The sequence below is a fragment of the Canis aureus genome, chromosome 24, assembly GCF_053574225.1.
Source record: "Canis aureus isolate CA01 chromosome 24, VMU_Caureus_v.1.0, whole genome shotgun sequence".
Taxonomy (NCBI): Eukaryota; Metazoa; Chordata; class Mammalia; order Carnivora; family Canidae; genus Canis; species Canis aureus.
In genome coordinates this window covers 44,331,541-44,343,803 of record NC_135634.1, presented here as the reverse complement: position 1 = coordinate 44,343,803, position 12,263 = coordinate 44,331,541, and the positions used below count along the sequence as shown (strand labels likewise).

General features: G+C 45.2%; 1 protein-coding gene across 6 annotated transcripts in view; it reads right to left on the bottom strand.

Moving 5' to 3' along the window:
- ARMC9 (armadillo repeat containing 9) overlaps nucleotides 1–12,263 on the bottom strand; it is a 148,057-nt gene that overhangs the window by 15,106 nt on the left and 120,688 nt on the right. For all 6 annotated transcript variants that reach the window (XM_077869197.1, XM_077869200.1, XM_077869201.1 and 3 more), the window contains one exon: nucleotides 5,101–5,210. In XM_077869197.1, the coding sequence (XP_077725323.1) occupies nucleotides 5,101–5,210 (110 nt within the window). The remainder of the gene's footprint in view (nucleotides 1–5,100; nucleotides 5,211–12,263) is intronic.

Genomic DNA, 12,263 nt, shown 5'->3' with positions numbered 1-12,263 from the left:
GCCACGCGAGGATGTGGCGCTCGCGGGGGCTGTTCTTGAGGGTCGGGCCCAGGGGCAAAGACAGACACTGAGCCTGCCTGAAGGGCCGGGAAGGCTGTGTGTGTGTGTGGGGGGGGGGGGGGCATCCGGCTAGTCCTGAACCCTGAACTAGGCCTGCCTGGGCCAAAGAGGGAGAATTTTCCAACAGAGGTAACAGCAAGGCAGATGGAGAGGCAAAAAGGGAAAAAAAAGGTATAACTTATGCTGCATGCATCACAGAAAGATTTAAGGCGTCACAAAAATTGTGGACTGGAAGGGAAGGGAACAGGGTGTCCAGGGGAGCTTCGAGACTCGAGGTGGTGGTGGGGGGTGGTCCACTGAGAAGGACCTTGTCAGCCAGGGTTTGATTAGATTTGACCCCTAAGGGAAATAGCTGCAGAAATGACATTCCGTGATGATGTGCTAGAAACATCCTTCTAAGGTGGTGGAGGGTGGACTGTGGCAGGGGGACTGTGGGGAGAAGAGATGGCTCGGGGGGCAGAGGGCAGGGCCCGGGGTGGGGAGAGCAGAGGGAGGAGGGGGCTCGGCCACAAGGTGGGATTCTGGCTCGGGCCTTGGGGGGTGTCAATGCCACTCCCTGAGGCCGGGGGCTTGGGAGACACTGGTGCTCACCTAGGAAGTACTGACACGGGGTGCTGTGGGGAGCCCCTCATGCTCTGGGCTGAGATTTGGGCGTCTGCAGTGTGTAGGGAAGCCCAAGTACACGCAGGATGGGGGGGACCAGAGATGGGGGCATTTGAGAAGAGGGGCGAGTTGGGGACCAAGCCCACACGGCAGCAGGACGTGGGGGTGGGGTGACCAGGAGGGTGGTTAGCAGGGGCAACCGCAAGACGCTGAGGGTGCTCTAGGGTTGGAAACTGCGAGGTCACGGGTGACCCGAAGTCACGGCTGGACCACGGGGGCCGCGGAGGACGGGGCCGGGGCCGGGCAGCCGGGAGACGGCCTGGGGATCTGGGGGCCTGTCGGGAGGCCCGGGAAAGGAGAGCAGTGGAGTCGGGGTGGGTGGTGGTGGCGAAGGTGGAGCATGACGGGGTAAAGGGTTGTTAAATGATGGTGCCAAGTGTGGCCAGTGAGTGCAGGGGAGGGATCCGAAAGCCACAGAGGGGTGAGGCTGGGAGGGATGCGGAGGAAACAGGCTGAGGGAGGGCTGGGGTGACGGAGGGCACAACCCGGAGTTGTGCAGGGTGACTGTCATTTTATTTTCAACCTTTCTTTTCTTGATTAAAAAAACCAGTGTTTATCATGAAAAAGTAGGAAAATACAGACTATAAAGAATGTCCTGCCCTCCCAATGCCTAGATACGACGACCATCATTAACATCTGATATCTTTTCACTTTTGAAAAATGCAAATATATACTTTAAAAAATAAACTTGGGGGCAGCCCGGGTGGCTTAGCGGTTTAGCATCTGCCTTCAGCCCAGGGTGTGATCCCGGGGTCCCAGGATCGAGTCCCATGTTGGGCTCCCTCTATGGAGCCTGCTTCTCCCTCTGCCTGTGTCTCTGCCTCTCTCTCTCTGTCTCTGAGATTTATTCATCTCTCATGAATAAATAAATAAAATCTTTAAAAAATAAATAAATAAACTTGGGATCACTGTGAGTAGCCAGCAGGCTAGATCTATCCTGTTTTATAATTTGCTTTTTCACTTAATATATAGAGGCTCTCCCCTAGTCCTTTTTTTTTTTTAATTTTTATTTATTTATGATAGTCACAGAGAGAGAGAGGCACAGAGACACAGGCAGAGGGATAAGCAGGCTCCATGCACCGGGAGCCCGATGTGGGATTCGATCCCGGATCTCCGGGATCGCGCCCTGGGCCAAAGGCAAGCGCCAAACCGCTGCGCCACCCAGGGATCCCTCCCCTAGTCTTATATATATTCTAAAACATCACTTTCAGTACTGTTTAGTGTGAATGTATAATTATGTAAACAGTCTCCTGCTTTGGGCATTTAGATTCTTTTTTTAAATGAATAACTTTTTCTTTATTTTTTGAGAGAGGGGCAGAGGGAGAGAGAGAGAAAGAGAATGTAAAGCAGACTCCTTGCTAAGTGCAGAGCCTGACACAGGGCTCGATCTCACGACCCTGAGATCATGACCTACACTGAAATCAAGAGTAAGATGCTTAACCAACTGAGTCACCCAGATGCCTCCATTTAGATTATTTCTAATGAATACCGCAATAAATATCCTTGTACATGTATCTGTGAATATCTGATTACTTCTCAGCATATAACCCCAGAAATGTGATTACTGACTCCAGGAGTACTGGTACCTCGAATGTGTGCAGTGCATATTGTGTCTCCAAGATCACCGGGATTCTTGATTCGCACTCCTGGTGACGTTAGGTTATCAGCGCCAGTTGGATTCATGGTGTCACAGAAACTTTTTAAAGAGGCTAAATAAAGATCCTTGAAAGTTACCTTTCTGCCAACCGTGGGGAGCACGCTGCGTCCACCACAGTCCATTGACCACAGTCCATCAATCATTTCTCTCCCCCGCAAGGCGGCCGGGGACAGGAATCACATCTCATTTATTCTGGTTTCCCTGGCAATTAGCACACCATCTGGCACCCAGGAGTGATATGTTTGTAGAATTGGCCCAGGGGAGGCAGTTGGTGATGAGCAATTGTTTCACCAGTGTGGGACGGTCCATAGTCAGGGCAGTGAAATCCTCTCACTCCTTGCAGGGGCTGGTCCCACGAGTCAGGGGACCGTCACCATGCTCCCCAGGCATGGAAAGATGTCCTCTTCTTCCTCTCCACAAGGTAGAACACCTGACCCCAGAATTAACGGAGCCAAGTGGTTAGATCTTATATTTATTAGATTCCTTTTATCCAGGGCAGCCCGGGTGGCTCAGCAGTTTAGCACCGTCTTTGGCCCAGGGCGTGATCCTGGACACCCGGGATCGAGTCCCACGTAGGGCTCCCTGCATGGAGCCTGCTTCTTTGCCTCTCTCTGTATCTCTCATGAGTAAATAAATAAATCTTAAAAAATATATATAATTAAAAGAAAGATTCCTTTTATTATTTCTAACTAAATATCCTTATGCCATTGTTGCCTCTCTGGGTTTCAATAACTTTAAAAGATAATCTTGTTTTTTAAACATTTTATTTATTTATTTATTAGAGAGAGAGAGAGAGAGAGAGAAGCAGACCCCCTGCTGAGCAGGGAGCCTGATGCAGGACTCCATCCCAGGACCCCTAGATCATGAGCTGAGCCAGAAGCAGATGCTCAACCGACTGAGCCACCCAGGTGCCCTTAAAAAGATGTATTTATAAACTAGAATTACTAGTAGTTAACACTTGGCTATATTCTAGATCAAACAAGTAAACACAAAACCTGATATAAATGACATTTTGGGGGCAATTATGGGAATACTGATATACTTTATAATATTACGTGAATGTTAACTTTCTGAGGTGTGATAATGTGGTTAAGTACAGGATGTTCTTACGCAGGGGATACCTGTTGCAAGCCTGCAACCTTCTTTCAAACAGTCCAACAAAACAAAGTATATGTGTGTAAATCATATATTATGCACATAGAAGGAGACCGAGAGAGGAGGCAAAGTGGCAAAATGTTAATAGCTGGAAGCTAAGTTAAAAGTACTGGTAGTGAGGGGCATCTGGGTGGCCCAGTTGGCCAGTTGGCGTCTGTCTTTGGCTCTGGTAGTGATCCTTGGATCCTAGGATTGAGTCCGGCATCAGGCTCCCTGCAGGGAACCTGCTTCTCCCTCTGCCTATGTCTCTGCCTCTCTCTGTGTCTTTCACAAACAAATAAATAAATAAAATCTTTACAAAAAAATACCAGTAGTGAGTTTAAGCAATAAATGCTTATTGGTGGGACGTCTGGGTGGCTCAGCCATTGAGCATCTGCCTTTGGCTCAGGGCGTGATCCCAGAGTTCTGGGATCAAGTCCCACACTGGGCTCCCTGCATGGAGCCTGCTTCTCCCTCTGCCTGTGTCTCTGCCTCTCTCTGTGTCTCTCATGAAAAAATAAATAAAATCTTTTTAAAAATGCATATTGGTAATTTAAATTAAGAACCTTGAAATATGAAGCACGTGGTGTCTCATTTTGAAATAAAATCTAAGAGACCATCAATCCGTGGTGTGGACCTGGAAATCCTCATAGGTCAAGTCCCACGTGGCAAGAGCACTTGGCAGGATCTGGGTGCCAAGTGCTGGCTCAGCATCCCCAACAGCCACACATGGAGCAATGCCAGGGCAGGCATTTCCGTGTTTGGTTTATGGCTGTATCCCAGGCACCTGGTTATTCATTACAAATTGCTATAGAGTAAAACTGGAAACAAGCGAACTGCTCAGCTATGTGGGTTAACTAAATAAAATACGTCCCGCTCATTTCAAGTATTTTATGGCCAATATTTGTTGAATGAATAAACATAGGTTTTTCTCCTGCTTTCTATAAACCTCTGGCTCGTACCTGTTTCTCTCTGCAATTTTCTCTTGACAGCTGGGCTGCCTGGCCTGGGGCCCCTGAGAGCCCACAGGGGTATAGGCCGCCAGCCCCCCAGGTCGATCAGAGGTTCTGGGTAACCACACTAAAGTTTTGTTCCTGTAAGTGGGGTAGGAGTAAGACTATGAAGAAAGCTAGGCTGCTGAACATGCACAGACTTGCTTTTAAAAGTAAGTTGATTTGGTGCCTTGACCTGTGACCCCCCCACTCCAACATAAGTCCTGGTACAATGGTGGGGGTGGGTGGGGGCACAGAACAAAAGCAACCAGAGTCCTGTCTGAGTGGACACACTGCTCCTTCTGGTCCTTTCCTTTGAAATTACATTGGCCAATAGTTGGCTTCTTCTGGGCGAAGGCTGGAAGTGCCTGGAGATCCTGAAGGCCAATCACTTCTTTTTTTTGGAAGAAGAAAGCCAGGGTGAAGAAGACAACTTCTTTCCCGGCAAAAAAATCCCCAAAAGATAAACAACGAAGAGGTAAATGCTTTCCAGTGCGAATGTTTTATTTTGAGTTTTTAAATACACGCATCTTACACTGCAGTTAAAACAAAGCTTAAGCATAGATATCCCCGCCTCCGTTAGCCCGGACTTACACTGCGGTCCTGTGGCCGCCGGGGGTGACAGGCCGGCGCAGGGGCTCGTGGGCACTCTGCTGCACACCGACCAGGCCCTTCCGCCTCGTCTTCCCCGTGTTCGTCATAATCTGGTGGAAAGAAAGAGGAGAAAGGGCTGGAGACGCTGTGTACTTGTGAGCTGATCTAGAAGTAGAAGTTCCTGTGTGTAATAAATTAATCTGTCATAATCAAAGGCTTTGCAAATAAATGAGTAAGGATCATGACACAGATTATTCAGATAAACAGAAATTGGGGGAAAATTTCCCGTGGGCTTGCATATTATACCATTTGACAGTATAAAGTAAAAAAATAAAACAGACCATGGAAAAGAGAAGAAAACAGTTGAATACAGTAATAATCACATCTCTGGGAAGACTGAGTTTTGAAAGTGAGAAGGAAAAAAAAATTAGCAGATTTGGTTTCATAAAAAAGTAACATTTCCACTTATATATTAGAGATAAACCCAAACTACAGGTAAACAACAAGCCGGGAAGAAATATTTGCACATATTTAATAGATGAAATGTTGAGGTTTTCATTAGATAAGCAGCTCTCACAAATCAAAAAGTAAAACAGTAGATTGTGTTGAGCAAAGAAGTCAAATAGCTAAGTCATAAACAGAAAAGATCACCAGTTAATAAATGATGAAAAAAATGATCAACTTTACAAGTTATTGGAAACTACAACTTCACAAAACAGGTATCATCTTTCAACTATTACATGACCATTAAAGCAATGATCCACCCACTGCCAGCAGGAGTCATAAATGTTAGTGCCACAGGAAGCCGAGTCATTTCTAATTACTCTGGGAAGTAATCTGGTGTTTTATATCAGGAGTCATAAAAATGTTTACATCCTTGGGTGTAAATCCTAGTGAAAGTACTCCAAATATGGAAAATATTAAATAAACAAAGTTGTTTGTTACAAAATTGTTATACAGTAAAACTGGAATAATCTGAGTGTCTGGTAATAGAGGAATAATTAAGTGAGATATGGCATGTTCATTTGAAATATTAACTGGTCATTTACAATGATAAAGACTTGGGTTATGAAGAAAAATGTTTCTTTAAAACATTTAATAAAAGGTTATAATACTACATATAAATGATGCTTTCCATTATGTTAAAAGTACACAAAAGACCAGAAGGAAATGAACACTACAATGCATACAGTGGTAAGCAGTATAGTAGAACCAAGGGGGATTTTTTCTCCCCTTTATTTTCCAAGTGTTCTGTAAAATGGTTAGATTATGTTAACAATTAAGAAAAACAGTTTAAAAAATAAATTACTGTAAAACTGGTGCAATCTGAATGGAGTTTCGATTGTGTCAGGACGGACTGCCCATATGACAGGGCACTGCAATCATTTGAAACAGGGCTATTACGGAGACTGGGGGAAGGGTGCACAGGACCTCTCTAGGCTACTCTTCCAAATTCCTATGAATCTAGAGTTATTTGGAAATAAAAATAAAAAAAATTGGCATGTACAGCAGCAAAAACAAACTAGAAATTTTTTAAAAATTGGAATTACATCTTTGATTTCTTGATTTTTGCTGAGAGGTTATTTGGGTTTATCTAGCGTTTGAGGTAGGGAAAAGAAAAAAGGGGCCCCATTGTGTTGTAGGGACAGCTGCCAGCTGGGTGAGTGGACAGGGTGGGCCCAAACCCAGGCTGGTAAAGGTGGGGGTGGAGGGGAGGCAGTGTGAAGGGGAGTGGGGCGGGAGGAGAAAGAAGGTGTGAGGCCTTCAGCATGGGGAGGAAATGGCACAAACTTCTAGGTAAGCACTAAAATGCAGTTCCAACTCCCTTTATATCTCTTGTGTGATGTGCAAAAAAGGGCTGTTTTAACTGCAGTCAATTCTCACACCTGCTGCTTTTACTAGGACTCCCCTGTGGTCACGTTGCCCCGTCCAGTCCAGTATCGAGACTCAGATTTATTGGCTGTGCTACTCATCAGGGGAGCAGGCCCCTTTTGCCCACCCCAGGAACACCCATACTGCTCTTTCTCCCTCCATTATTCCAGACAGAACACCTGAGTCTTGCCAAAAAAGGCCTAGAAGGTGGGGTCTTAAGGTACTAGAAAAGGAGGGAAGGTGAATATATGGCTTCTTGCCTCCTCCTCCTCCACTCACCCTCCCAACTCCTTCCTAGAAGACAGAGAACACTTCACTTACATGTGAGAGTGTTTCAGATTTTGGAAAACCCTGTCAACCATACCATTTCCCTTTTATCCCCCAAAAAAGATTTTAAGTAATCTCTACAACCAACATGGGGCTCGAACTTACAACCCTGAGATCAAGAGTTGCACATTCTACCAACTGAGCCAGCCAGGCACCCCTGCTGTACCATCTTCTTAAAACCTTATAGACTTAAGAAATAACTTAAGGTGGGTGGTATTCATCGTCTCCAGTGGATGAAGAAACGGAGTCTGGCCTGTGGGCTGGAAGTGTCTGGTCTGTTACCCAAAGGCCTGAGGAAAGGTCCTTGGTGGAGGGAAAGTGCAGGACCCAGCACTGTTCTGGGTACACCCAGCGTCTCAGAGCAGCCGCTTTCCCTAGGGCCTGCTTCCTGCTCACCTTACAACCTGCTGTGCTTGTGGGTGAGCCACATGGGAGTCCATGAGGTCTCCAGGCTCCTCTCTGGGCCCCTCAGTTTCAAAGCAGCCTTTTTGGGCTAGAAAGATCTGAAAGGTTATCTAGTCCTGCTGACTATACTGAGTTCCACAGAAATGCCTCAGGGGCTACTGGGAGAGAGCAGAGAAAGGGTTCCTGGCAGCCACCTTACTCAACCAGAGGGACTCAGCCTTCATCTGTGTGACAGATGGGGGTTTGGTTCGAAAGAAGGTTCTGCTACTTAAAAAATGCAGTGGATGATTTAGCAGAATATAATTTATTCAGTAGTAAAAGATGGTCAACACATGTCAATTTAGGTAAAAAAAAATGTTATTTCCTATTGACTAGTTTTCAAGGACTGGTGAATCACATAAAGAAATTATGACATCTTACTATAAAAAAAAAAAGAAATTATGACATGTTAATAAAGCAGTATGAGTTTTTATAAGAAAATATAGGTATTCTTACTATCTATCTTCTATTGGTCCACCCGTTTATCTACCCATCTATCCATCCATCTACCCACTCACCCATCCACCGATCCATCGATCCATCCACCTATCCATCCATCTAGCTACTCATCCATCCATCCATCCATCCATCCATCCATCCATCCATCCATCCATATAGAAAATTACATGCAAGCTAGAGCAGACACTGTTTGCTGGCTACCCAATATTCATTCCCTCTTGACCAATGGTGCTCTAATTTTGTTGGCACATAAATGTTTCTACTTCGGGCCCTAGGTGGCTCAGCGGTTGAGTGTCCACCTTTGGCTCAGGGCATGATCCCGGGGTCCTGGGATCGAGTCCCATATTGGGTTCCCTGCATGGAGCCTGCTTCTCCCTCTGCCTATGTCTCTGCCTCTCTCTCTCTGTGTCTCACATGAATAAATAAAATCTTAAAAAAAAGAAAAAAAAGGAAAGAAAAGAAAGAAAGAAAGAAAGAAAGAAAGAAAGAAAGAAAGAAAGAAATGTTTCTACTTAAAAATACTCCCTTTCAAAAAAAAAAAAAAATACTCCCTTTCCCAGATTCCCTTGCAGCTAGTAGTTCTGTGACCTGGTCCTGACCAGTAAGAATGGAGTGGAGGTCGCTAGCTGGAGCTTTGGGGAAAAGCACTGTAGACAGGTAGATTTGGCTGGTCTGCCAATTTGGCCTTCTTCCTGACTTTATCGTGGATTTGTGCCAGGAGCTGCATGGGTCACCTCATTACCATGAGGCAACATGCCTGGGAATGAAGGACTAATGTATGGAGGCAGGACTACCATTGAGCTGACGAAACCGGAGCTTCAAGGCCCCAGAAGGGGCCCAAGCAATGTGTTCATGTGGGCATATTTTTTGTAACATTTGCAAAAGTAAGATATTTTAATTGCAAGCACTTTATACTGCTGTTTCTTTCCACTCTGACTTCCCTTCTGCTGTTTCTTCCTACTCTGACTTCCCTTGTCACACTTCCCTTCATGTTGGTGACATGATGCTGGAACAGCCAAAGGCAATTTGGGATTTAGGTAAGGGGATGCTGAGTCCAGGTGACATTTAATTTGGGTTTCCTGGGATGTATTCATATGATTCCCAATCACCTGGGTGCACAGCCAAACAATTGCTGGCTATTCTGGGGCAGGAACGGCTTCTAGGAATTCCCTATGTTGTTGGAGTATTTATGAATAATCCATATGCAAGAAAACTTGAAATATCCCCAAATTTTGCAGCTTATTTGTGGAAGAAACTTGAGGAAGGTGTTCTCAAATTTAGTGACTATCCTAAAAATGTAGCCAGCATCACCAAAAACTAAATGTGAGGCCAAAAAGTTTTCTAATCTTGATCAAATCTGATTAAATTTGATCAAATATGTTATAAGAAGGACTAATTTCCATTTCTCTCTGTAGAAAATATTAGGAACTCATTGTCATATATGTAGAGGAATCAAAGGCATGAAACAAAACTAGACAAAAAAGCCCCCATGGGGTGTGCAAAGCAGCTAACTAATAAAAACATTATTTTTCTCTTTGTGATATCTGTCAATTCTTTTTTTTTTTTTAAGATTTTATTTATTTATTCATGAAAGACACACACACACACACACACACACAGAGGCAGAGACACAGGCAGAGGGAGAAGCAGCCTCCAAGCAGGGAGCCCGACCTGGGACTCGATCCTGGGACTCCAGGATCACCCCGGGCCGAAGGCAGGTGTTAAACCACTGAGCCACCCAGGGATTCCCTTGAGCCACCCAGGGATTCGCTGTCAATTCTTAAAATGTGAATTTCACTGTGATTTCTCATTCTCATTCTAAATCAGGTGTTCACTTCCATAACTAACTTTGTATTCCTTTATTTAAAGACCTCCTAAACCCCATAAGCCAGAGGACCCATGCAACCTGGGTCTTTCCTTCATATTGACAGGCAGAGTGTAGAAAGACATGGACAAAAAAAAAAAAAAATGGATAGAGCCTGGGGTCTGATGTCCCACAGCATCATCAGCAGGACTGATAAGTCAGGACTCTCCGCTATTAGCCATTAATAAAGCAAAGACACGACACAGAGATAAATGGAAGAGTAACAGAGGGAACGGTGGTTATTATGGTTGTTTGTGCTGTTTTCTTTGGACTTTCGAGTAATACACATGCATTTCTTTTGTAATTAGAAAGAAGAATACAGGGGGTGCCTCACTGACTCAGTCGGTAGAGTGTGTAATGCTTGATCTCGGGATTGTGAGTTCGAGCACCAAGTTTGGAGTAGACATTACTTAAAAACAAATACACATTAAAAAAAAAAAAGAATACAAGAAACAAATTGAAAAAGAAATGCATTTGGAGGGACACCTGGGTAGCTCAGCAGTTAAACGTCTGCCTGGCCCAGGGCATGATCCTGGAGTCCCGGGATCAAGTCCCACATTGGGTTCCTTGCATGGAGCCTGCTTCTCCCTCTGCTTGTGTCTCTGCCTCTTTCTCTGTGTCTCTCATGAATAAATAAATAAAATCTTTGAAAAAAAAAAAGAAAAAGCATTTGGAATATTTAGGAGTCTGGGATTCCCACTCCCCCTGCTTGTTCAGTTGTTTTCACACAAGGATATGGATTTTTAACTCCAACCCAATTCCTCACTCTGTAGAAGGCACTGAGCCTTCAACCATTAGTCAGGCAGAGCAGGGATAACTGGTTGAAAAGTGATTATAAAAAGGTCCAAAGTAGAGACACATTAAAAAAAAAATTAAAGCAAAAGTTGTAAACCAAGGCTCTTCCTTCTCTGATTTTGGTTTTTGCTGCAAGTAAAGCACAGCCAGCTGCAAGCGCCTCATACTCCCACCAGGGCAGTGGGATGGTGGGGGCCCAGAGCCCTGTCTTTCTCCAAGGGGCTCAGCCCGGCACCCTGGCCAGCTGTGCCCACCACCCAAGTGGCAAAGTTTCCATGGTCCAGACTCTGGTTTCAGGACCACAGGGCGTGTGCGTGTGTGTGTGTGGGTGGGTGGGTGGGTGTAATAAAGATGCAGATCCCCTCTTGCACCTCCATACACACATTCTCTGGAGGCAGGGCTGACCAGTCCTTCAGGCGATCTCCAGAAAACTGAGTGAATTTGGGTCTTTGTCGGACAGGGGGAAGAAAGTGTGGAAAGTGAGTAATTAGCTTTTACAATCAGCCTCCCCCCTGCCCCCCAAACTGAGTCTGTGCTTAACACAGACCATATGGAAATTGTGAATATGCCACTCAGTGGGACTTCTCTCAATTTGCAAATACAGCATGCAATTCACTGGAAAATTGACAGCTTTTCCAGAAGGTGGCACAGCTTAGTGGGAAAGAACAAAGGCAAGCAGGCTCAAATACACTTGAGAATATTCCTTACCTTCCTTAGTCTCAGCTCTCCTGTCTAGAAAATGCTATACTATCAGAATTTCCCCCATAGCTTGTTGGGAGGACCAAATTTACTGGAGTCAGGTGTGTGAAGCCCTCAGCACAAAGCTTGGCCCGTGACATGTGCTGAACTCATTTAAGACGTGCCTCTTGCTGTTGTTGAGGGTAACTAACGATACATTTAAACTGTGAAATAAAAACAAAAAACTGAGATCCTATGGTAAATATCTATACCCCTTTAACCAAGGTGACAAAGCTATTTAAATCTGGGCATTCTTTTTAGGAAGAATTAAGTGATTATTCAGCATAGTATGGATGACACAAACAAATTCAGAAATAACCAAGCGAGGAGAAGTTGGCAAATCATCAGTCTTGACCTGCTGACGGTCACGGCCTAAGGAAGAAACGAAGCATGCTGCTTTCCACCAGAATTACGAGTAAGCAACACATTTCATGTGACCACTGCCACTCTCATGCAAGCTTAGGAAAAGTGACTTGTTCTCTTGTCACCAGCTTTCTGAGTTCTCTGTGGTCTGCAGCATTTCTTGCGGCCAGGACTCTGCAGTGCACGGGGTCTGTATGCTTTCAGTTGGGAGGAAGAGGACCAGCAAGGGGGCCTCGTGTGGGTGTGGCTACAAATGCCCAGCTGGAGGCGAGCTTCGGGGTGGTGGTGCTATGTGTCCAGG